Here is a 23,395-nt window from a genome sequence, read left to right as displayed (position 1 = left end):
GAATTCTACATTTCCTATCCGATGGCGCGCGTTGATCATCTCGTGTTAAGTGCTTCTTAATTAGGTGTCCGTGCATCTCCTAACTAGGTACCTTACCTATGTTTGTCGCACGTGCAAGTGAGGACCCACCTCTAACCTTCACAGCTCAATAGTATCCTCAGCTCGACCACAGCGCACTCAAGGCGATACCGTGCTTAACACTCGTCTCGTACACTTTCAAAATGGCCACTCGACGCATCGTTGCTACTGAAAAGACCTTCCTCGATAAGGATGATCCCGTCGATGAGCATTCTAGTACTGCTCCTGCCGTTCCCAGGTAAGTTTTCTATCTATCCACCTTATTCAAACCGCCATTATTGCCACCTATCTCATCTTGTTCACTGCACTACACTACGTCGAGCACATCGATCTTCACTGATAATTTTGACAGCCAAGTCATCTACAAGCTTCTAGCATTCACTTTCGCCATGATCGTGGTCCCCATTGGTTCCTATTTCCTCACTGTTAATACCGTCTTTCGTGGTATATCTTTTCACCCGGACGTGTCATCATCGAGACTAATCACAAACAGGAAACTCTTCTCTTGCTGGTGGTTTAGCTGCTGTCTTGGCCAATGTCGTCCTGGTGGGATACATTATCGTAGCTATGAAAGAGGACCAGTCGGACAAACAAAAGCCAGAGAGCAAGAAGGACAAGTAGACGCACCGTCATCAATAAAAGTTGATTCACTCTTTCATAAATTTCTATCCGGCCAGACGAGAGTCTCAGGGGTAACCGTCTCAATTATTTTCTCACGTCATCTTCATAACCATGCCTCGCTACCTTGGGCCGACCATCATGTCTGGATGACCTCTACAGCCACGTGTATATGCTATGTACGTCTTGATTGTGAGTATAATTAATGATGATCGTGGTGGTAGATCCATCCTCTGCCCTGCTCCTCAAGGATACCCTCAAAAGGGTTGGCTACACAAGGCCTAACCTGCCAACGCCTCGTACAGTTGCGTTTGCTAATGTACCATCCCGTAACAAAACTCGTGCTTCGCCTTATTCCACAGGGAAAAACAAACCGTATCGTCACAACTGTAAACCAATCTGACCCAAGTTAAACAGTATCTGCTGCTCTGCCCTACAAGAGGGACGAATCACGAGGTATGACAGCATACTCCAGGGGTCCATCGCAAAATCCGTTGAATAGTACAGGCGCTTCAAGTACTGTTCGATCGTGCCATTCGACGTTGAATATCAAAGAAAACGGGTATCGACAAATGAAAGTAGTTGCATAATAAAGCTTGTTTCGTGTGCGTTTCAAACGTTGATAGTCATTCCTGAGCCGTCGGTTCTTCAAGAGTTTTTGCTGAACCTACGAGAAAACCAACTCTTGCGCTTGTCTCCGCCAGCTGCTTGTTGAGGTTGGTGTGTTGACTGTTGAGTTGATGTCCTCCTTAAAAGGGTATTCTTCTGTTTCTGCGGTGGAACCGAGGCCTGACCCTGTGTCATAGGAGGTTGTGAATGTGAAGGTGGTGGTGCTTGAGGTTGTCCCTCATTGTTCACCCCAGAACCAGATGCTGGCCAAGGGCGTGACTGGTATGGCTGCTGAGGCTGATATGAGCCGGACGCATACTCATTGAATGGCTCGCGGCGCTTAGCCGGCATCGTCCGATCGATTGAGCTGTTGTCGCTGCTCGTAGGGTCTGTCTGATACCCTGCGTGATCCGAATTGCCACTACCCGCAGCAGAAGTCACCGTCTCGTATGATCGGTCCTTGTGGGGGAGAGGATAGATATTCTGATCGTGGCCGCTCTGGTACTGTGGCTCTGATTGCATTCTAGACATCCGTTGCCGAGATGGACCAGTGCCAATGCCATTGCTATAAGCTTGCCCATCGAAATAGTTGCTTCGGGTAGAGCCATTCTCAAACTGGTTTTCCGGTCTAAAGGAAACGGGGCGATTGTTGTAGTAGTTGTCGCGAGGGAAGCGAGGTTGACTGTTATAAGAACTATTCCGCCTGTTCCAGTTGGCTTGTGAGTCCGTTTCTGTGCGGTGTTAATAAGTTGATCTGATGCCAGACATCTTACTTACCCGCTCGATAGAGAGACTTGCGTGAGTAACCACCATCGATTGCGGCCTCGAAACTACGAATAGTGTCTAATGGGCGCTCCCATCTGTTTCGAGTCGGGTTCGATTTGTCGGGATCCGCTATGAGTTGTCAGTGGTGTCATGTTGTCTATGCTAGCGAGTCTACCCACCGATAGAGTTGCCGAAGGCATCCTTGTGTTGCATGGACCGCAGAGGGGCAAAACTCGACTCGGTCATCATCGCAGCGATGGCAGCTATTGTAGTATTAGCAGGTGATCTCAACTTCCTGCTGTAGACTCAGGAAATGTCCTAACATACATGGCTCTGCTTCGCTTATGGCTAACGTAGGATCCGCTTTGCTATGTAAACGCTTCGCTTCCTTCTCGGCGTGGGTTTCTTGCAAGTCCTTGCTACCAGAACTCTTATGCGACTTTTGAGAATGAAAGCTGAAGGTTCGGTTGTGCGCTGGCGGATTCTGCGAACCTTTGCGCGGCGAGACAGGGGCAGTCTGTTGATATTGCTGCTGTTGATGATCCTGCACCGGATAATTCGACGGCGGCGGCGGATATTGGCGATATTGTTCAGTGGAGGTAGCCATAGTCACGGCGCTTGGGGGGACGACTGTTTTATTTGATATGGTGCTTGGCCGCAATGGATCTCAGAAAGGCCCTGGCTTGGCGATTAGAGGCTCAGCGTGATAAGGCGGGTGGAGAGTTGCAGGCAATCGACCGATGCGATGGGGATTGTGGATAAGAAACTGGAGATTGCAAGGAGCAACGGGGTCGGGGAGAAAAGACCGAAACCAGACCAAACGGCTACTAGCAAGGAAGAGCAGGAATTATCGTGGATCCAGGGACGAATATATTGGGAGTGGAGATTTATTAAGAGTTGCTGGCGTAAAAGGCTGTGATGAGAGGCTGGGCTTTCGAGCAATAGTGTGGCCCGGTTGCGTCGGAGTTTGGGGGTACGTATCGTATCAGAAAAGATCCCAGTAGATAGGTACTTAGTGAAGGGGTGGGGATGGCTCGTGGGCGGGCGCCTGCACTGCAAGAGAAGAGCCAGGTACGACAGGATTTATGAAGAACGAGTGGCTAAGGAGACAAGGCGATGATACCGTGCTCTGCACGCCAAAGTGAGGTGAGAGGTGTGATGTGTCGCTGGTGACTGCGGGTGTCTCTGACTCCGTACGCGGGACGATGTGATCATTCGTTGGTGCTGTGGTCTTGGCCTGGACTGGTACTTTAATTTTGAACAACCGGACAGCAGCGCAAGAGAACGATGCGATGAATATCCGTAGAAAGGCACTGAGTTCTTGCCCTTGTCACTGGCCGTGAAACAGTCCAATAAAATTTGACCGGGATGTGGGAAAGCGAATCGCTATTTTCTTTATCAGGCCGTGTTCGAATGCAAGCTAGAGCGGCGCCGGGTGCGTTTTGATGCTAATGCCTGCTGGGGGCTGATCCTCGTAAAGTGACTGCCGCTTTTTTGGTCTGCTTGTTGTTTCTTTGGCAGTGCCTGAGTATGGAGCTTATCCCCTTTCGTCTTTGATTGATCTTTTTTTATCACTTTGCTGGGGTATCCGTCGGAGAAGGGATCTTCGAACAAGTCCAGTGCTTCGTAAGTGCTTGCGTTGGGCCTGGCAGACTACTTGTTTGGTTTCCTTTTTCCTTCTGCGTTCTTGACGTCACTATTAATTAGAAAATTTCTAGTGTCGGCTGGCGTGAAGTTCAGGGGGGAATGAGCCGTGCCACGTTGAAACTGATCGGAAGAATCGCCCGGAGTGGCTTGCTGCTGAGACTCTTAATAGTGCTCGCTTTTGATGGACAGGGGTCCAGTCGATAGTGGGCCTCGCGTGTTGTCGAGTCACTAAAAAGGTGACGGAACGGAGTTGGAAATTTCCCAGAGGCCGGGGGCAGTGAAGATTGTTGTTTAAGCCGGCCTGGGGATTCGACTGGATATCGAGCTAATACCGCGAAGCCAGATGCAGTTTGTTGGAAATCTGGGGATAGCCGATGTGCAGTCGAAGTCGTAGGAGGAAGCGTTGATTTACAGTGGGATCCTGCTCGTTGATCGATTACTCATGAATGCGCAGGTGAGATGTCTAGGTAGGTAGGTAGGTTCTTGATAGGTTATTGAATGGCAATCTGCCCCTGTATATGGGTTCGAATCGATAATAGCTTCAGCGCAAAGCCAGTAAACGAAAGACAACCAAGAGCAGGCAGAGAAGCGAGAGTGAGGATGCGAGGACTTTGCTTGGTGAAGAGTGAGGAAGCTTTTTAGGAAGAATGAGGGGAAACTACGTAGAGGCCAAGAGGTCTTTAAGTGAGGTGATATGCTTCTAAGGTCTGATAGTAGGGCACCTTCCCATCGGTCGGGATGGGATGTTCGTGTTTAAGTTGGTAGGAATCGGCTTCGTCGCAGCTTCCGTATTCGCCGGCTCCATTATGAAGACCAACCAAAGGAACGATTTGGTGCTCAACACCACACCGATATTGGTATAGATGAACAATTGATACACAGACTAGGGCCAGTTGGAGGCGATTGCATACGCGTACAACTTCAACATTACAACATGGAGCCTCTATGACTGCCGAAACTGTTTGTATCAGATCTCAAGCAGCACCTTTGAAGACGAGAGAGCCTACCTTGGGTAGAGAGGCCCTCCCTAGGCCATACTCGGAGAGTATCGAGACACACCGGATCACCAGGTCATGACGCGTCGTTTCCTCTTCCTTCCCGGCTACTGCTGCAGTGACGGCCACGACATGCATACGGGCTCTCTACATACAGTACATCTGCATCTGCATCTGTTGCTTACCATTTGCGAGGATACAGGAGCTTTGTGGCCCAATGGGGGAGAATAATAGCTGCAGAGTTGCAACCGCTTGCCCCAAAGTTCGGTACCTTGAATTCTCATTCGAGGCTAATAATTCAGTTACCACCCTGTGTAGCTGATGATGTTGGCTTTTATGGTTTTCACTGTAAGTAATCGTCGTAAGCTGGAGGCTAAGCCATTAAACTCAATGGCTCCTCCAATAGACACTGGACGGTACCATCCCGCCAGGTATCCCACTCTGTATAGAGTACGCACTCTAACGTTAGTAGTTTATTGTATTTGCAGGAAGTTGGTCTCGCCAAGAGCCATCATGGGCATCTGAATGGCGCTATTGATGCCATGCCACGTCTTGACTTCTGAGGCTCCGTGTTTGTGCATGAATACCTGATCAGATGCATTTTTGTCCGCTCTGAGTTGAGCTGTAGCTGTGGTGCGAGCCAAGGTGCAATGCAGCACAACAAAGGGGAGCACTACAAGTAAGGACCTAGAGTTGGGTAGGAAAAGGTGGTCGGTCGGTCGGTCGGTCGGTCGACAGCACAGGCTCTTGGAAGGCAGGGGAGGTTGGGGAGCTAGGAATGGAGCCCTAGCAACTAACCACTGCCTGTTATAGGCCTCTCTCAGCAATTCCCAGGTCATCTTGACGTTGTCGATGGTTGTCTCGCCCCTGTTTTATCTCGTGTTAGTGGCACCCACACACCATCTCTGGTGTTGTCTCTTGAACATGGCGCATAGATCCAGCATGATATGGTACGGTGTGGTACCGATACTTATTACCTACCTATGTCGGGTGCAAGCTCAGCCACATCGAGGGTTCCCATTTTGAATCTCGATGCTTCCTTCTGATCGGCCCTTTGTCCAACTCGGCTTGTGGACACTGCACAAACACTATTTTTGTGAAAAACTTGCTGTCAGTCTTTATGCAAAGCCCCAGCGAATAAGACACAAGATCCAAGCTCGTTTAGTTGCTTGGCTACAAAGACGACACCCTACCTACCAACCCTCCACGAGTTGATAGATTTCTTGCTAATAAGTCAGCTTGCCAGACTCTTGATCCCTCCAACCCCCCCCAGGTATGATACCCCAGTCCAACAGATTTTGAGGGAGGCCTGAAGGCGAGGACCTGGACTGCATGTATGGCTTTCTGCTATTGTCAAATTGCCCATCCTGTGACATGGAATTGGTGTTTCTAACAAATGGGACACGTTTTAAGATAGGGTCTGCAAAATAGACGCTAAAACAAAAACACAAGTTGAGACGATCCAAGTTGAGTTTTCGTGAAGCTAAAATAGAGCGGTGGCTTATCATAGGTCGCGGCTAGATCTCAGGACCTGATGATAGTAGAGCTGATATTGGAACATAGACGCGATTCTACTCTCGTCTGCCCTGTTTATTATCACCCATCATCTCCGCCCAGTGAAACACACTTGCTAACGAGGAGTGATAGGATTTGAACCTTGATTATTTGTTCCGAGACATTCGTCGTTGAACACAATGCATTGAACTCAAAATACCTAGGTGTACGGAGTATTGGCCAAACACAATTCCCATGGTTGGCCGGCTTTTCCGGCTGGGCTACAACATAATGCATAATGCGCCGTTATCTAGACAGGCCAAAGGATCCTTCTTGCTACTTGATGATACTGAGTTTGGTTCTTGCTTTGCTTGGCTCGCCTCCAGAATCCAGAAATCATGCCCGAGTGACTCAAGCTGCAGTTATCATGCAAACGATTTTGATCTTGCTAGCTGGCTGGCTGGCCGGCTGGCCCAACGACAGCCATCCTCCAGGTTGGAACGTCAAAAATACGCCGTTCGTGGAGGAAACAGTAGTTGCATGACCTCTATACACTCGGAATGCTTTCCATTAATCACGGCTACTCTCTATCCAGCCCGTCCCGTTTCAACGGCAACGGTTTCGCCCTGGCAACTTGTTTCCCGAGAACGGGAACAGTGTAGGGCTTAAACTTACACAGGTTGATCCGACCGCCGCCAAGTTCCAATGCATCTGTCAGTGGAAGGTAATTGGATCTGCCCTGACGGGATATTGCGGCGGCGAATGACTGGTTAATATTTGATATCACAGCTCTTGCATTTCGTATATGTGTTATCCTATGCCGTGAAACTGCTGCACTAGGCCCTTGATATTGATACTTGGGTTGATATCATGATACAAAAATTCCTTTCCTCTTTCCGAACATATCATTCATACCTCGGTTACCTGAACTCTAAACTCTACTCACGACGGTGTTGCCAAATGTTCAGCTTCGCGATACTGGAAGGAGAGTTTAGAATGAGTTGGGTTGTGAATATACAGTTTTCTTACGTCTGGTTCTCCTAGAGCTTACAAGCTCCCCATGCAGACAATACAAGATGACTGGTCGAGCCGCTCTCGCCTACATGCGAGGTTCGCTACATGCGAGGTTCGCTACATGCGAGGTTCGCTACATGTTGCTGGGTAGTACGAGTACGAGTCTTGAACATAGAATGTTCAACTGAACGTTGTTGACCAAGGATGCCGGGTTTGTATTCGCTTTCACTCCCCTCTACAGCGTGTCCAACACTTCTCAAATCTTTAAGCATTGCAGTAATTATCTTTCAATGGTGATATACTTCGCTCGAGCATGACTGAGGTTGTGTAACAATAACGAGTTGTGTGGGTTTCCGAGTTTACCGTTATTACATTGGCCGAGCCACATCTGGCGGAAGCATCTGGCGGAAGCATCTGGATCATGGGCCTCTGCTGTTTCACGTAGATATACAATGTGACCATGGTTAGCAGGTGGGTAGAAGCAGTAGGCAAGTGGAATGCGGTCACAAAGTTATGGCATATTACGAACAATACGGTAGCGTATCACATAACATAGGACACATGGAGGCAACCCGACGCTGGTATCCGAGTCTGTAGCCGTTGGATGTGGAACGAGTTGAGCCATCAAAGGTTGTTGTGAAGTGTTGTTTTCAAAAGCAGTTTCCGATTCATCATAAGACGCCGACCATGGCTCAAAACTTCCCCGCACGAGTCAAATCACAATCCAGCTTTCAGGAACGCTGTGTACAGCCGTAATAGAGGCCCTGGACCTGGCATTCATCAATGATTCGCTTATACCCTATTCACGACCGTAGTCGAACACCGGTCCCGAATCCCAACCACCAAAAAGTATTCCATCGCTGAAGCCCCTCCCAGTGGACTGCCCTGGGCGAGATCGAGTTCCGCCAACCGTTTCATGAAAGGGGAATGAAGTTATATCATCAAGACGAAGGTGCTCAGGTGTGCAGAGCCTTTTCGGGGGTTGGGATTTGACGTCTTTTTTGAATTCAATGCCTCAAAGCAAGGCCGTATGTTTTATCCTTGCCTCGACCAATGCAGCCAAATGAGAACCGCCCTCACTACCAACTCCAGCCCGAAGCCCTTTTTTTATATCGACGAAGGGTACAACATGACACGAACGGAAGCACCGAAAGACTTGGTGGGAAGGGGGGAGGTGAACTTGGCGCGGACCACGCCGGAGTTTCCTGCAGAGACAAGTTAGATGATTGTTCATGTCGTCGTTCACCGGGCCGAGTATTAATTACCGTGTGGTCGGGTGACCTTGCCCCAGATCACGCGGATCTTGGTGCCGCGGATCTCCTTCTGGCCCCGGTAGACGAAAGCAACCTTCTTGCCGAGATAGAAGCTATCACGAATGTCAGTATCCAGACCTGCTGGGAACATTCCTCTCATGTTAACGTACTTGGCGGCGTTGGTGTCATCAACACCCTCAATCTTGATCAGGCTGGTAGCAGGGCGGGTGGTGTGACGAGAGCGCTGGTAGCTCAGGTGACGTCCCCTAAACCAAAATCGTCAGTCCAAAATTCCATCGCTCGTTGTGTTCGTGCCGTGGTTTCGCGGAATATGTCGATATCGAAAATCTGAAGAGTGCGCACTTGTCTGGGCAAGTACATCCTTCTCACATCGCATGCGTGATAGACTGGCTGACAGGAGGGTTTACTCACTTGACGTATACTATAGGCAAAGTTAGCAACAGATTCATCGATATTCAGATTTCCAAATTTGCGAGCCGAGCCCAGTCGGTGTGTATGCTCGTCGCTTCTCTGGCGGGCGGGATAAACTCACGTCGGTGACCGGCTTCTGAAGGCATCTTGACTGTGGTATGACTTCCGTCCTCTCAAACAACCTGCGGTTAGTAGATAGCTGATTGTTTGAACGAAAGACCTTCGCGTTGGTGAGGTGCGTGTTTGGTGATTGATCTGTGGAGTGGGGAGGGTGCGCCAATCGCACTTTCCTGGCCAACCCTAGAAATCACGTGCTTAACCACTTGCGGTGGATAACAAGTGGCTGCTGTGGCTAGTGCATTCACGATTTTGATCTTCTGTTTTTTTTTTTTGCAGATAGATAGATGCCTTAGTAAGGCAGTTTGTTAAACCATCAACCCAGGAGGAAAATACTCAGGGCTGATCCTGGATGACGGACATGAATCTGAAGGTTCAATTGTGTCTGTAAAACACTTTTTTCTACAATTCTTAACCGGTGAAAGTGACGCCAGTATTTCCATGATCATCGTTTTGTAAATTGTCCTTACGTATGGACGTAGCGTTGAGGTTCCCAGTGGCAATAGATCCAGCTTGAGCCTTGATAGGCCTGGACCTGGACGCCAACCATCATTTGAAGCTCTCTCCAGATCTCAAGTGGCACGTTGACACGAGAATCTCAACAATGTTGTTGACTCTCGCGGCTGGGTAGAATATATTTCAAGTACCATGTCATAAATTCCCTCAAGACAGCTGACTACGTACCTTTGATTAAGCAGACTTTTTGATTAGAAGTTGCATGGAAACATTTCCTTCATTCACCTTTTCCGCCCCAATGATTTCTTGGTGAAGGTTTGGGGTCTAGTTAGTTAAAGCCGACACCGGGAAGAGAGGGGGCCGAGTTGGCGGTCGTGGATCCTGGTACCGAACTGATTCGGAATTTGGTGTCCGAGCAAGGCAGGTCAATATGAGCTCATCGAAGATATTGATGGAGCTCACCATTTTGTACATGTGAGTTCTTTTTTATTTTATGTTGAGTGAAGAGGAGGATGTAATATAACTGGTATGCCAACGGCTATCTACCGAGTACGCCTAGACTCTTGAACCACATTGTATTTGGCCTATACATTATTGTCAACATCTTATATACCTAGTAATTACTGAGTGAACGATTCATCAATAGTTGGCCCTTTACGGGCAGGAGTGCCAGAGAACAGATTCGGATTCTTGGCCGGTTATCTGATGATCGGAGTTTAATTTGACTGCCTAAGATTGTTTCTTGGGGCTTGCAGACCTTGGGCGTTGCTCAGTCGAGGTGATACATACTATCTGGGACCAGGGGTCTTCCGGTGGATCTGTCTGGCAAGTCGAAGCGCTGCATGTCACAGACTTCCATCACTAACAACTATGGAGAAGATCCTGAGACACCGCGGTTGCGCCGCGAGGCCGGATTTTGATCTACGTGCTTGCCGCCGGATTACGAGATTCAGTTGGGGGGTTCACTATCTGAGCGTCATCTTTTATTAGTGAGCCTTACTGATCTATTTACTCCAAGATTAGCAACAGGAGAATGCTTGTTACACTTTCCGGAATCGGCAGTGGCATCGTGTAACGGACGACGCTCCGTGTGTGAAAGACGGGAACAACACCGACACCCCAATGTCTTGATAATCAGATTGTTAGTACCTAGATCCAGTGGGCCTTGTTGTGTCCCTCCCTGTTGGGGGAGCGGCAGAATACCTAGGCTTGGGCGGCTCGCTGGTTTGGCAATCCAGGGACCGCCACCGCCGCCGAAGCCAGGACGGACAGGACTCGGTGTGAGGGACCAATGCCCGGGGGTGCCGGATAAGCTGACAAAGAAGTCGGATTGTTTAGTTGAAGAAGCATCATGCTTCGTCATGCTCACGGCACATAACTGTGTAATGGACAAGTCTGGGTGTCCTATCAACGGTTGCCATTGTGTTGATGCGGGCCTGGTCATGAATCACAAAATGGCATGAGATGGGAGGAAAGAGCTGATACTTAAGAATATTGGTAACGTATTGCTGAGACAAGCAAACACAGAGAGGTTGCTTGGTTGAGGTGTGTGGAAACACCATACATACGTCAACTCCGCGACAGATCCAGTCAGACAATTGAGTTGCGTAGCATGGCCCCGAAAGCACGGAAACGATTCGACCGCTTGCGCCTGAAGCAATTGACCCGGGCGAGAAGATTTGATGGGCTCAGTGTCAGTTCAAAAAGACTCCATAAGTGTAAATAGGTAAGGTAGGCAAAATTTAGGCAAAATAGAAGTTATTTAGGTAGGTAGGTGTAGTTAGTAGTTTGTGATGAGTCCGGAGATAGAATCGCCGCTGGGTGGTACATCTGTGCTATGCTACGCAAGACGAACAGACAGCTACCTACCTCCTTATTTATCTACCTGTGCATACCTATGAGTGATGCCCTCGCAAGGACATCACACATAATAGTACACATCCATGACTATAACCAATTCAAAGTTCATCATCATGACTTCCTGATCACCGGATCCAGTCAAGACATTGTTAGGTGAATACCTCCACGTCAAGACGGACCTATGTACACTCTTTTATCCACCCACTCTTTTTTTAGGGACTTTTACTTCTGGATTTTAGGGAGCCGACTGCATCATAGCCCCATCGCTCACGCAGGGATCCCACCTATCGATGAAGGTGGATGGATTTGGATTGTTACCTTAGCTTCCCCAGCTGCTGTGCTCAGGTCTGCGGCGGGCATTGGACGCTCCCGTCGTCATAAAACCTTCCTGGCCAGGCCCCAAAACCTCGTCACCTTTTCCGTTTCCATTTCCATCTTCCAGATCTCTCTCATACTTCCTCCACTGTCCCCTTTGTCTTGTACAGCTCATCCTCATTCCCTTCTGTGTTGTATCTCGTTCCCCAGTCCATACTTGAACCTCAACAATGGATCCGTAGGTACTCCCCTTAACCATCAACTTTCAAAAACCCCCACCATGACTTTGCGCTTTAGCTGCGAGCTATCATGCTCGCGCTGAGCTGAGCGTTTTCCGATACGATCGCGTGTCCTCACGCCTCAATGTCTGAACAACACAAGTGAAAAAAAAAAAACCCCTCTTTGCTGATACAGTTTCTCCTCTAGATGCATGGAGCTCAAGCAGAACACGACAATCGTCGTGCTCGGCGCTTCTGGTGATCTGGCGAAAAAGAAGACGGTGGGGAGCTCCCCCAACTGCCCCTCACATACCGATGTGCTTGTGCTAACATGTTTGATTTTGCTGCATGATAGTACCCTGCGCTTTTCGGTCTTGTAAGTGAACTGTCCATTCGGCAGAGCGCTCTTCTCTCGACTAACACGGCCTCAGTATCGAAACCAGTTCCTGCCCAAGGATGTCAAGATTGTCGGATATGCCCGCACCAAGATGGATCACGATGAATACATTCGACGCATCAAGTCATACATAAAGACACCGACAAAGGAGACTGAGCAGCAACTCGAAGAGTTCGCCGGGCTTTGCACCTACGTCTCCGGTCAGTACGACAAGGATGAGTCGTTCCAGGGTTTGGAGCAGCACCTCCAGGAGGTTGAGCAGGGCCGCCCCGAGAACCACCGTCTTTTCTACATGGCGCTGCCCCCCAGTGTCTTCACCATTGTTTCACAGCATCTGAAGAAGATTTGCTACCCCAAGAACGGTGTCGCGCGTGTGATTGTGAGTGAAAGCATCCTCGTCATGGCAAAGGTTGGCTAACCATCCCCACAGGTTGAGAAGCCCTTTGGCAAGGATCTTGCCAGCTCCCGAGAGCTTCAAAAGTCACTCGAGCCTGATTGGAACGAGCAGGAGCTGTTCCGAATTGACCACTACCTTGGCAAGGAGATGGTCAAGAACATTCTGATTCTCAGATTTGGCAACTCTTTCCTCGGCGCTACATGGAACCGACACCACATCGACAACGTCCAGATCACCTTCAAGGAGCCCTTTGGTACCGAGGGTCGCGGTGGTTACTTTGATGAGTTCGGTATCGTTCGTGATGTCATGCAGAACCATCTCCTCCAGGTCCTTACTCTGTTGGCTATGGAGAGGCCCATCTCTTTCAACGCCGAGGACATCCGCGATGAAAAGGTTCGCGTTCTCCGTGCCATTCCAGCCATTGAACCCAAGAACGTCATCATTGGTCAGTACGGCAAGTCTCTTGACGGTAGTAAGCCCGCCTACCGTGAGGACGACACTGTCCCCAAGGACTCGAGATGCCCTACGTTCTGTGCACTCGTTGCTTACATCAAGAACGAGCGCTGGGACGGCGTGCCTTTCATTATGAAGGCCGGAAAGGCTCTCAATGAGCAGAAGACCGAGATTCGAATCCAGTTCAAGGACGTCACATCGGGTATCTTTAAGGACATTCCCCGAAACGAGCTTGTTATGCGCATTCAGCCCAATGAGAGTGTCTATATCAAGATGAACTCTAAGCTGCCTGGTCTCAGCATGCAAACTGTTGTTACCGAGCTGGATCTCACCTACCGACGACGATTCTCCGACCTCAAAATCCCTGAGGCATACGAGTCGCTTGTCCTTGACTGCTTGAAGGGTGACCAGTCCAACTTTGTCCGTGACGACGAGCTCGACGCCAGTTGGCGCATCTTCACCCCTCTCCTCCACTATCTTGATGACAACAAGGAGATTATTCCCATGGAATACCCTTACGGTATGTTTCTAATGCGAGGCTTGCTGAGTTTTACTTACATTGTTAATAGGTTCTCGTGGCCCTGCCGTTCTGGACGACTTCACCTCCTCTTACGGTTATAAGTTCAGCGACGCTGCTGGTTACCAGTGGCCAACAACCAATGCTGCTGCTCCTAACAAGTTGTAAGTTTGATAACTTGCATCCTGTAGGCTATCCAGGTGCGACGAAATACAGAAGCATTTTGCTAATTCTCGTAGCTAATAACGCCTCCCCGACAATGACAGAGTCACGACCGATTTCGGACAATGATATCCAAGCCTGGCGAGGCAACAAAACACCAATCAATGATTCACTTTATATAAAAAAACGATGGAAACTGTTGTCGTAACTTTTGCGACATAATGATGGGCATTTGCTTCTGGGAACTTTTTTTTAGATGCGTTCACATTGGGAGATTGGCTCGTGGCTTACGAATCGCTCAATCAAATGAAAATTTCTATTTCAATCTTGAATTGATGATTCCTAGTTTGGGATAGGGATAACTTCGTCGCTGTGATACCAAGGCTCTTTATATGCCCCCTTGCCAATACTTATAGGCTGTGGTTTCGGGTCGTCGACGCCACAGATAGATGTTCAGAGACCAAAGGGTTGAAAGACATGGTTAGCTTGCATAAAGACATCATTGATATTACGGAGGCGCATCAATGCCAATGCATGCCTTCTCACCATTATTTTTTCAAGATAACGAAAAACATATTGTATGTGCCAAATAAACTAAGCACAAAATCTACCTTGCGATTGAAGCGCTGCTTATTTTTCAAACTGATGATGGTAAATTTAATGAATCCGTGCACAACTGATTATGCAACCTTGACTGTGCCCCCGAAGTCTTTGTGCTGGCCTATCACATGACTAGGCGTGTCGAGCGCTCGGCCAAATGAAGCAACAATCAAGACTCCTCCAAAAGTGAACGAACGATTCACCCGACGAAACGACACCTCGTACACAGACGATCCTTCACGGAAAAAAATATTTATAGAATCCAGGGCGCCAAACTATACAGCCTTATGTATGATTCGTGCGCGCACCTTTTCACATGACCTGGCAGGTCTTCATTCGTTACCCCAGCGCCTTTGAAGACTTCTCGCCATCAACGTCGCCCTGATATCAACAACTCCAACCAACCACCTACTCCTCCAGGATGAGCGATCCTGCCGGCGAAATAGTCCACATAACTCAGGGCTACATACCGCTCTCCAAGGTTCTTACGCGACTCGCGCAATCGACTCACAATGCGCTCCAAGATCAGATTGCCGCACTGGCAAAGATGCCTTTGCCTACTGCCGCCATGAATGGAAACTCGACAGTACCGAGCAGCGACGTCGAAGACGGATCTGGCGAAAATATTGCCAAGAAGACATCGATACTGAACTTTGCTATGAGGGAGCATCGGAAATGGGTTAAAGCGCTGGTGATTACAGAATGGAGTCGGAAAGCCGACATGGTTAGCAAGCTTATTGACCTGAGATTTCACCTTCAAGGGCAAGAGGTCTTGTTCTCCGGAGCACTGGATGTTATGGGTCACGTCAAAAGGGACTTAACGTTTGCGAGAATGCCAAGCCCTGATCTGAAAACAGCCCTCCAGGTACTGTCAACTGGAGAGGCCGCTTGGATGCCTGATGTAGGTTTTGCGCATCGCGAGATAAAGGCGATCAAGCTGACCTTGCTACCAGCTCTCGTATATCGAGCCACCACCCCTAACACGACAGGAACAAATTCAATGGATCAGCGATCTCGATACCCAACTATCATTGCGACTTAACCTCGAAGATTTCGACAAGATCCCATGTCACTTCAGAAACTACGATATCGATTCCGGCCGAGTAACATTTAAAGTTGCGGGAGAATTCGAGGTTGATCTCACAATCGCCGACGAAGACTTCGAGAAACAGTTTTGGTTCATCGACTTCCGGTTCGCTTTTGAGCCAGCAGCATCCTCAATTCCCGACGGGCTAAAGAATTACCTAGAGGGGCAGGTAAATGATATCCTCAGCAAAGACGGACTATTAGGCTGTTATCAATTCCTACACGAACTGGTCCTCACACATAAGCTCAACGAGCTCAAGAGACAAGCAACTCAACTTAGCAGAGGCTCATGGACGGGAACCCTCAAGGTCGAGCCACTTAATCGAGCGCTGGCAATTCAATATTGGACGTCGCGCACACAGCTTGGTAGTCCGAAGAGTTGGATCCTAATCGCCGTCAATAGCGGCCGGAAGCCCAATGGCCAACCTGATCCCAAGTCGTCAAGTCACTTGACGGCTAAATGGTATCGAGACAACAAGGAAGTGAAGGACACGAATATCACTTTCGATGCCAACAATTTATCAGCCGAGACTCTTCTGAAGACGGTCATTGGCCGTCATGTTGAATTCCTTTTGGGTAGCATACACAACAGATTACAGGCCTTCCCTCGTTTCCAAAATCGAGATGCTGCCATGATTCTGAACATCTCTCACGATGATCCTGCGACCTCATTTTTAAGTATGCAGGTCGGTTACAAAGATAGCGCATCCTTGCTTGTGGAACCAACAACTGGTGTTTTCGCTGTCAAGCCTCATTCGAAGTTCACCATTCAACATGAGCATTTGTTGAATAATGGAAAGAATCCGGCGGATGACGGTGCAACATGCTTGGAGAACGTGAGATGTGGAGTCATGGAAGATGAACTTATTCGCCGTGGAAGCACGGCAGGCTGGACTACCAAGAAGAGTTCTATGACCAAGGATGAGTTGAGATCTTTGACCAATACCCGCGAATGGACCAAGACGATCTGGCTTCAGAGAAGTGGCTGGGACCCAAACTGGTTCGTTATGGTCATGCTGAGTCCGAGCGGGGATGCGTGGTGGCTTGTTGATGTGTAAGTTGGAATAAAGTACCAATAGCTGTGTTTGCAATGCACTAATATGTTTGATAGCAGCCGAAGTGCCAATGGACAGTCGAATCGCTTGTCATCGAAGCTTCCTCTTAACAAGGGCTATCCTCATCTTGAAGATGAGTTCTGGAACAACCTCACCCTGTTCGCGACCGGCATGATTGCTCAGGCAGTGGACCAACACGAGCTGTATCGGCACAACATCAAGTTCCTACTGCAAGACACAAGAAACTGGTCTCTTCCCCAGCAGGTCCGACTCCCGACCCTCGAAATCTCTCTCTCGGACATCTTCCCATCTATGGTCTTCAACATGGCGGAGAAGGATAATGCAAACGCTGCAGATGAGTCCAACGCTGGTCCAGAGACGTCTAGGCTTGGACCAGTTGCGCCAAGAGCTTCCACATCGGGCATTTCTACCAGGCAGCCATGGGCGCACGATATTGTCTCAATCAGGTTTAAGGGTGTTGAGCCCGTCGACAAAGAAGCCTCTGGTGCAGGTGGCCCCATCTCAGATGTTTCTTTCATGTGCGTTTCCGATGCTATTATCAAGGTCCGCAAACCCGCCAAGTTCGCCATGCTCAAGGGCCACATGGTTGGTCGCGACGTCTCTTGGGAAGCGCGTACAGGCGAATTTTGCTTACGGATGCGTGCAAATATCGGACGATCTATCTTGGAGAACCTCAAGGCTCGGGTCAAAGCCGTGGATCGGTTTGTCAGCTTCTTTGAGTCATTGGATAAGGCGAGGGGCTTTATCAAGGCCGAGTCAGTGAGTTTGAAGGAGGTGACTTTCTCTTATGGGCCTCCAGCATCACAGGCGGTCGAGAACGCCGAAGCCTCGCGCCTCTGGAGAGTGGCACTGGACCTCTCCAACAATGATATTGACATCCAGGTGCAGGAGACCAATCCTCATCTTCCGGTCACTGATTTGATGCAAAAGCTTGTCAATGGTGCCAATGGTATTGGGGCTCTTATGGACTGGCTCCCCGTGTCCCTACCAACCATGGAAGCCTTCAAGAAGATCAGGGAGGCATGGTCCGATATCGAAGCCCGTCGTCAAGGACGGTTCAAGTTTGTAATGAATTCAACGGATGAGATGTCATTTGAGTACCTCCTTGCCGACACTGGCGCCGGAAACCAACAGGTACAGCGCAGCATCACATTCCTCGGCCAGATCAAGCAGCGTCGAGGCGAGCCATGGTGGCATATCGAGCGGAAGATGCCCTCCGGCGGCTGGCCTTCAAACGATGAATTTTCTGCAGCACTCAAGCCCGTTTGGGATGGGAAGGGGGATAACTGGCGCGGTCTTGTCACTGGAGCAGCAGGCCGACCAGAGAATGGCATCATTGGCCTTCTTCTAGCCATCGACGAAGCTATCCGGCCACTGGCTGGCTCGACATTCCAAAACAACTCAGAATTGGTCATCTTGGAGTAAAACAAGCACGCTTCACATATCACGACGAGCTTAATTTCCATCAACCATAGTGTCGGAGGGGCTTTTTTTTTATCATCATCATTAGACGAGCGGCGAAATGGAGGGTTTAAACAAAGCGGATGAGTGTTTTTGCGATAGCTTAATGATACCTCTATATGAACACGGAATACCATTATATTGATTACGGTTCGGGCTAACAAACCCGCGGATTGAGTAGATAACATTGTAAATGATTTGACGTGCTATTGCATCTCGCTGCAATAAGTGGCCTATGTCTTTCTATTGCTCATCAAGTAATAATACAGCTTTTTCTCCCAGTATGCATTCATCCTTTCCGTTCTAAAACACCTCTGGCCTTGTCTCATCACCAAAGCATATACGTGCATTATTCCCTGCTACTTAAAATGCCGCACAGGGATATGTGAAGTCGCAACGACAGAAAATTGCTGAATGTCGTTAAGATACTCCAAGCCCGTCGCTTCAAGGCCCTTCTTCGCCGCCGTGGCAGCATCATAGCCGGCGCGTAGGCTGGCAACAGCACCAATGCGAGTGAATGAACCACCAGCGACAGCAAGTCGCCCGCCAAAGTTCTGTGTTAACTCGGTGTGCGCAGCCTTTAGGCGATCCTGGTGGCCAACATAGTGCTGAGGGATGCACTCTCTAGCAAAATTGGCCGTGGCATAAGCTGGAGCATCGCGTGGGATGCCAAGATGACGCTCGAGCAGATTGCGGGCTTGGATAATGGCCTCTTCCTCAGTAGGGGGGGTGACATCAGGACGATCGTAGTAGTGGCCGCCCATGAGGACGAAGAGCTTGGTACCAGCGGGTTCATCCTTGGAGCGAGTCTGGACGTCAGAATCAAAAAAGACACCGAGAGCGTGCTCAGGGTTAAGCTCAGGGGCCACGGAGTTAGGGATGAGATAGCCGAAACCGGGAGGCTTCAGATTTTCTTGAGGGAACCAGATGTTGACAGTCATGACAGAGACAGAGTGTGCTGTTGAGAGCGAAGGGAGTTTGTTTCCTGCGAGACGAGCAATGTCTTGTGCAGATAGCGTTGAGATGACCTTATCGTATACCTTGGAGTTGTGCTTGGAGTTGTCCTTGGCGTTGGAACTTGTAATCTGACATATGCTGTTAGGAACGTCGAAAAGGCTATAAGGGGAAGATATCTTACATGAACTTGCTGGTTAGCTTTATTGTAAACGACATCCTGCACGGCCTCGCCGGTTTTTATAGTGATATTCGGTTGCTCCCGTAGGGCAGCAGATAGAGCTTGCGGCAGCGACTCCATGCCCTTGTCACCAAAGTCCACCAGCGCACTCCTTGGCTCCAGGGCCATCTTCTGAATCTGCTTGTCCTGGCCCAGGGTTTCGAGGAGAGCCTGCTCAGCCACAGGCATAGGGCGCACCGACAAGCCGGGGTTCGGCAGGTACCAGCCCCAATACAAGCGATCCAGAACACAGCGAGCGCTCAGCTTGTGGATATCACCGCCATAGATACCATGCATCATGGCTGAAGCCAAGTTACCTATGCCCTTTCGACTGTTGCTCACGGCGTAGAGCCATTCAGATACCGAGTAGTCCTTGGAAGGGAGAGTTCTCTTGCGCAAAGAGTTGATACCCAGTCCAAGACTGGCACCGATTATCTCAAGGTAGAGCGGCTCACGGAGCATATCAAAGATACTAATATTGGGGGGTGTGGGAACGAGATGATCTGGGTAGTAGATGTATCGTGGCTGTTGACTAGGGGAGTTGATAGCGAGTCCAAGATCGAGAGCCTAGAGTGCGGCATGTTAACGGGGCGCTCTTTTGGTGCCGCAGCAAATGTTCTCACCAGATCGTAGAGAACAAGGTCGTCGAAGCGAAATGTGTTGCCAACTAGAGAAGACAACGACCGAGCACCGCGCTCAAAGGACAAGGTACCACTCTTCCCCTCAATATCAACGGGGACTCTATCTGTCTTGATCCATCCTCCCAATCTATCGCTCGATTCGTATAATGTAATCTTGGCCGTCGAGGGGAGCTTCTTTGCGAGGTAGTATGCCGCAGTGAGACCGGTCAACCCGCCTCCCAAGACTGCGATATTCGCGTCCTTCGCCTGCGACACAAATGTACGTCCATTGTTGAAGGACTGGGTGTAATTGCAGGCGACAATGGGTCGTCGCCGAGCCAGTGCCGAGCTTGTGCTGAGGCTGCGGATGCCATCGAGACGTCGGAGGGGCGGTTGGAGGTGGGATTTCGCTGGTGAGCTCAGGAGAGCTACAGCCGTAGATTCTGCTCGACGGCGACTCATTGCTAGAGATCAATTGATCATGGCCGAGGTACTGAGCATGAGTATGAATGAGTGTATGTATGTTACGAGAAAGAGGAAGATCGAAAGATGGTGGAGTGTTGAACCAAGGGTCCCGCGCCATGAGCCGGTATTCTTCCGTGTGCGTCATCAACACCGCGGAGAAAGACTACCTACCAGTATCATAAGGTAGGTACTACAAGGCAGGTTTGATGGTACCTAGTTAATTCTAGCTGTTCTGAATTCATATGCAAGAGTCTTCTTCTTTCTTTAGTTACTAAGTATGAGAAATTACAATGTCACATATGGTTGGGGAATAATCATTGTAGTAGCCATGAAACCCGCCGTTTTCATTCTCCCCATCGCGCATACCGCTTTGAAGCATCATGATGCGCAATCTACCGGCCTTTGCTTTTGCTTCTTGGCCTCCACTCTATGTATATGATACTAAACAAGATGGCTTGGGCTGCTTCAAAACACAACCAAGAAATACCAAACCCCCAAACGCCCTTCCATGCTCTGCCACATCGGCCACAGACATTACAAAGCAACCGTAAAAGTACATGTCCTTCGTTCACAGCTTTTCTGTTCATCAAGGCCGCGTATTTGCCGTCCCTCGGCTTCTAAGGACTTTGGCCATGGGTATCGTGATCTCTTTTCGATCAATCTATCTCCCTGTTCCTCCTCTCATTCTCATTCAACCGATGACATCAGTCTCCTGTTTAACCTCTGTCTCCTCCCCCTTGACGAGCTCTTCGGGAGCTTGGTCGTCCACAAACTTTCTCTCACTTGGGTGCGCTGTGCCTTCGCCAGCGGTCCAGACCTTGTCTTTAAAGCCACCTTGCTGGCCTTCCTCGTGCGCAAAAGCGCAGTTCGGGTTGAGGCAAGGGTTGAATCTGCACTTGGTCTTGACGTGAGTGAATTTGCAGTCGGCATTTGTGCAGCCAGCGCCGTTTCGACAGAGAGGCATTGATGGATGCTTGAAAGGGCACTGAGGATTTTGGCAGTTGGGGAAGAACTTGCAGTCTAGTTCGCTCTGGTGGGCCAGACGGGCCGCTGGCGAAGGATGCCGCGCGACGCATTTTCGGTTCTTGCACGCAGCTCCGAAACTGCAGTTATCGTTTACATCGACTGATGTTCCCTGGGGGGCGGCGGGTGACTGATGAGCAAATTTGCAGTCCTTATTGGTACACCTCAAGTTGTACTTGCAAACCGTCTCGTCCGGGTTCAGCTGCTCACGTTTCTCGCCGGACATGTCGACGTCCTCGCCCTCGCCCTCAAATCCAGCGTTATTGCCGCCCTGTCGGTCGTTGAAACCCTTGCGGTAGTTACCTCTGCCGGGATGCTGCGTACGGTCGAATAGAGACTTTCCTCCACGGCGTTGCTGTCCATATGGACCCTGGAATCCTCCACCACTCATGATCTGTTGCATTTGAAGCATCATCTGGCTCTGTTGTTCCAGAATAGCGGCGAACTCGGCTGAGTTAGGTTGGCCACCTTGCATCATCCACTGCGCCTGAGGACCACCAGCAGCCATGTTAGCGAGACCAGCCTGGAGGTTAGCGGTGCGGTTGTTGTGTCGTCCAATTCCACCTCGGCCTGTTCTGGGCCCATTTGGCGGTGTACGGCCATGAGTGTTGATACGTTCGCTTCCTGTTTGGCCTCTAACACGGTGAAGTGCAGAATCGCCAGCTCGGTCCATGGCTTTGTTCATCTGTCCGAACATGCGCTTATCACGTCCCCCGCGCTGGTTACCGTTTCGCATTGAGCGTGGGCCGGTAGGTCTAGTAGAAGTCAGTAATTTGGTACTACGGGGTAATATGGTGGGGTTGGCATACGCATTCAATTCTGACACATCACCGGCATTCATGTCTGTATCCACATCGCCTTCTGTTGTCGCGTCTTGACCTGTGCCAGGCGCTGCATTGCCGCCGCCGTTGAACTGAGCATTCAGAGCATCGATCTGTTCAAAGAGCCACTGAGAGAAGTTGCGAGTGCTGGGATCGTCGGAGCCAAGGCCAAGTAGATCTCCCGAGAGTTCGGCGGCGATTTCGTCCTGAGACTTCCCGTTCACAAGCATGAGTATAATATACTCTGCTAGGGCGGAGTCATCGGCACCGCCAGTTCCCCATCCAACCTCAACGAGTTTGGGCTGGATGGCGGCATTGAGAGCCTCGGCCAGGGGCGTGTTGAGGCTGACTTCGACGGGCATGATGAATGAATGCGCAGTCGTAGCCGGGGGGAAAGAGTATTCTATGTGGTGAGAGTGAGGTGAGATTTGGTGGCGGAAGAATTCGCCGTGAAGTTGGATCGGAGGCGAAGCTTTGAGTCAGGGACGCGTCCTTTGGAATAGGTTGGATAAAATAAATCGCGTCGCGTGAGCTAGTTCCTGGTCGCAATGTAGCAAAGAGCGCAGACGTCGAGTCGCTAGATTTGGGGTGATCCGGTGATATTGCGACGTCGTACGAATCAGCAATGGAGCGAGGTTTTGGTTGATTCAAGGTAGAGATGAAGTTGGCAAAGGTCTGCTTGAGGGACGCAGAAGTCGTCAAGAATGGGTCCGGGTCAGTGTGAGTCACGTGATGGGGACGATCAGTCATTGTTCCGTGGTTCATGCAGGCGTGTGACTTTGTTCTCTTTGTAATAAAGTTAGCACAACTGAACATCTTCCAGTTGTCCATTCACTGGCGTGCTGTCGCAGTGAACGGTGCTACTGTTTGGACTGTTATCTATTGCTAAGCAAGCACAGAGGCTCTTTCATTCGCGCGACAAAAAAAAAAAAGATAATACACTACTATCACGGACCAGAAGCTTCGGTGGCCAACGAATAAGAAGTACATGCGATTAGTCATGCCTTTGTGGCATTCACGATGGAACTCTCTTTATTGTTATTTATTAACGTCAGCTGTTGGCTTTTGTATGGAAATGTTGGTTGTTGTTCTGACGAAAGAATATACTTCTTTCTTCGCTTCTCCATCAAGATGAAGCTATTTATGGAATCATTACGAACACAGCTCTTTGCTCAGTCATCTGAGAGTACCTAGAGATTGCGTTTGTTTCTTTGTATTACTCAAGCTTGTTTCCTCATACATACCATACCTACTTGTAGACTGAGAACATGC

General features: G+C 49.5%; 9 protein-coding genes across 13 annotated transcripts; 4 read left to right on the top strand and 5 right to left on the bottom strand.

Annotated features, from left to right (window-relative positions):
- The first annotated feature begins 117 nt into the window (after positions 1-117).
- Positions 118-795, top strand: FVEG_01407 (hypothetical protein). The gene is made up of 3 exons (XM_018888355.1): positions 118-316; positions 431-522; positions 572-795. Exons 1-3 carry the CDS (start codon positions 222-224, stop codon positions 697-699), a joined length of 315 nt encoding a protein of 104 aa, XP_018744250.1. The 5' UTR covers positions 118-221; the 3' UTR covers positions 700-795.
- Positions 347-5,537, bottom strand: FVEG_01408 (hypothetical protein). Of its 4 annotated transcripts, none has more exons than XM_018888357.1 (5): positions 4,725-5,537; positions 2,398-4,675; positions 2,250-2,333; positions 2,083-2,199; positions 347-2,036 (listed from the first exon to the last, which is right to left on the bottom strand). In XM_018888357.1, exons 2-5 carry the CDS (start codon positions 2,675-2,677, stop codon positions 1,345-1,347), a joined length of 1,173 nt encoding a protein of 390 aa, XP_018744252.1. In that variant the 5' UTR covers positions 2,678-4,675; positions 4,725-5,537; the 3' UTR covers positions 347-1,344. The 4 variants fall into 4 exon arrangements, with proteins under 4 accessions (XP_018744252.1, XP_018744253.1, XP_018744251.1 ...); XM_018888358.1 differs by having other exon boundaries at positions 2,398-4,660; XM_018888356.1 differs by having other exon boundaries at positions 2,398-5,537.
- Positions 5,538-5,708: 171 nt separating this feature from the next.
- Positions 5,709-7,287, top strand: FVEG_14831 (hypothetical protein). The gene has a single exon (XM_018903844.1). It carries the CDS (start codon positions 6,462-6,464, stop codon positions 6,873-6,875), a length of 414 nt encoding a protein of 137 aa, XP_018744255.1. The 5' UTR covers positions 5,709-6,461; the 3' UTR covers positions 6,876-7,287.
- Positions 7,288-7,565: 278 nt separating this feature from the next.
- On the bottom strand, positions 7,566-9,290 carry FVEG_01409 (60S ribosomal protein L33-A). Its single transcript, XM_018888360.1, has 5 exons — positions 9,027-9,290; positions 8,906-8,915; positions 8,644-8,739; positions 8,486-8,586; positions 7,566-8,425 (listed from the first exon to the last, which is right to left on the bottom strand). The coding sequence occupies exons 1-5, from the start codon at positions 9,049-9,051 to the stop codon at positions 8,328-8,330; spliced, it is 330 nt and encodes a 109-aa protein (XP_018744256.1). The 5' UTR covers positions 9,052-9,290; the 3' UTR covers positions 7,566-8,327.
- A 1,079-nt stretch (positions 9,291-10,369) lies between these two features.
- Positions 10,370-11,474, bottom strand: FVEG_14832 (hypothetical protein). Its single transcript, XM_018903845.1, has 2 exons — positions 10,964-11,474; positions 10,370-10,914 (listed from the first exon to the last, which is right to left on the bottom strand). Exons 1-2 carry the CDS (start codon positions 11,038-11,040, stop codon positions 10,455-10,457), a joined length of 537 nt encoding a protein of 178 aa, XP_018744257.1. The 5' UTR covers positions 11,041-11,474; the 3' UTR covers positions 10,370-10,454.
- On the top strand, positions 10,780-14,483 carry FVEG_01410 (glucose-6-phosphate 1-dehydrogenase). 2 transcript variants are annotated; one of them, XM_018888362.1, is made up of 7 exons: positions 10,780-11,891; positions 12,080-12,152; positions 12,227-12,247; positions 12,303-12,647; positions 12,699-13,638; positions 13,688-13,799; positions 13,875-14,483. In XM_018888362.1, exons 1-7 carry the CDS (start codon positions 11,884-11,886, stop codon positions 13,876-13,878), a joined length of 1,503 nt encoding a protein of 500 aa, XP_018744259.1. In that variant the 5' UTR covers positions 10,780-11,883; the 3' UTR covers positions 13,879-14,483. The 2 variants fall into 2 exon arrangements, with proteins under 2 accessions (XP_018744259.1, XP_018744258.1); XM_018888361.1 differs by having other exon boundaries at positions 13,688-13,822.
- Positions 14,484-14,506: 23 nt separating this feature from the next.
- Positions 14,507-18,179, top strand: FVEG_01411 (hypothetical protein). The gene is made up of 3 exons (XM_018888363.1): positions 14,507-15,298; positions 15,351-16,537; positions 16,595-18,179. The coding sequence occupies exons 1-3, from the start codon at positions 14,819-14,821 to the stop codon at positions 17,982-17,984; spliced, it is 3,057 nt and encodes a 1,018-aa protein (XP_018744260.1). The 5' UTR covers positions 14,507-14,818; the 3' UTR covers positions 17,985-18,179.
- On the bottom strand, positions 18,113-20,362 carry FVEG_01412 (protoporphyrinogen oxidase). The gene is made up of 3 exons (XM_018888364.1): positions 19,818-20,362; positions 19,159-19,761; positions 18,113-19,105 (listed from the first exon to the last, which is right to left on the bottom strand). The coding sequence occupies exons 1-3, from the start codon at positions 20,274-20,276 to the stop codon at positions 18,380-18,382; spliced, it is 1,788 nt and encodes a 595-aa protein (XP_018744261.1). The 5' UTR covers positions 20,277-20,362; the 3' UTR covers positions 18,113-18,379.
- Positions 20,363-20,485: 123 nt separating this feature from the next.
- Positions 20,486-22,817, bottom strand: FVEG_01413 (hypothetical protein). The gene is made up of 2 exons (XM_018888365.1): positions 22,112-22,817; positions 20,486-22,057 (listed from the first exon to the last, which is right to left on the bottom strand). Exons 1-2 carry the CDS (start codon positions 22,483-22,485, stop codon positions 20,971-20,973), a joined length of 1,461 nt encoding a protein of 486 aa, XP_018744262.1. The 5' UTR covers positions 22,486-22,817; the 3' UTR covers positions 20,486-20,970.
- Between the last annotated feature and the right edge of the window lie 578 nt (positions 22,818-23,395).

Source organism: Fusarium verticillioides, chromosome 1 (assembly GCF_000149555.1).
Source record: "Fusarium verticillioides 7600 chromosome 1, whole genome shotgun sequence".
Lineage (NCBI taxonomy): Eukaryota > Fungi > Ascomycota > Sordariomycetes > Hypocreales > Nectriaceae > Fusarium > Fusarium verticillioides.
The sequence above is the reverse complement of the archived record's forward strand: the minus strand, read 5'-3'. Positions and strand labels throughout refer to the sequence as shown.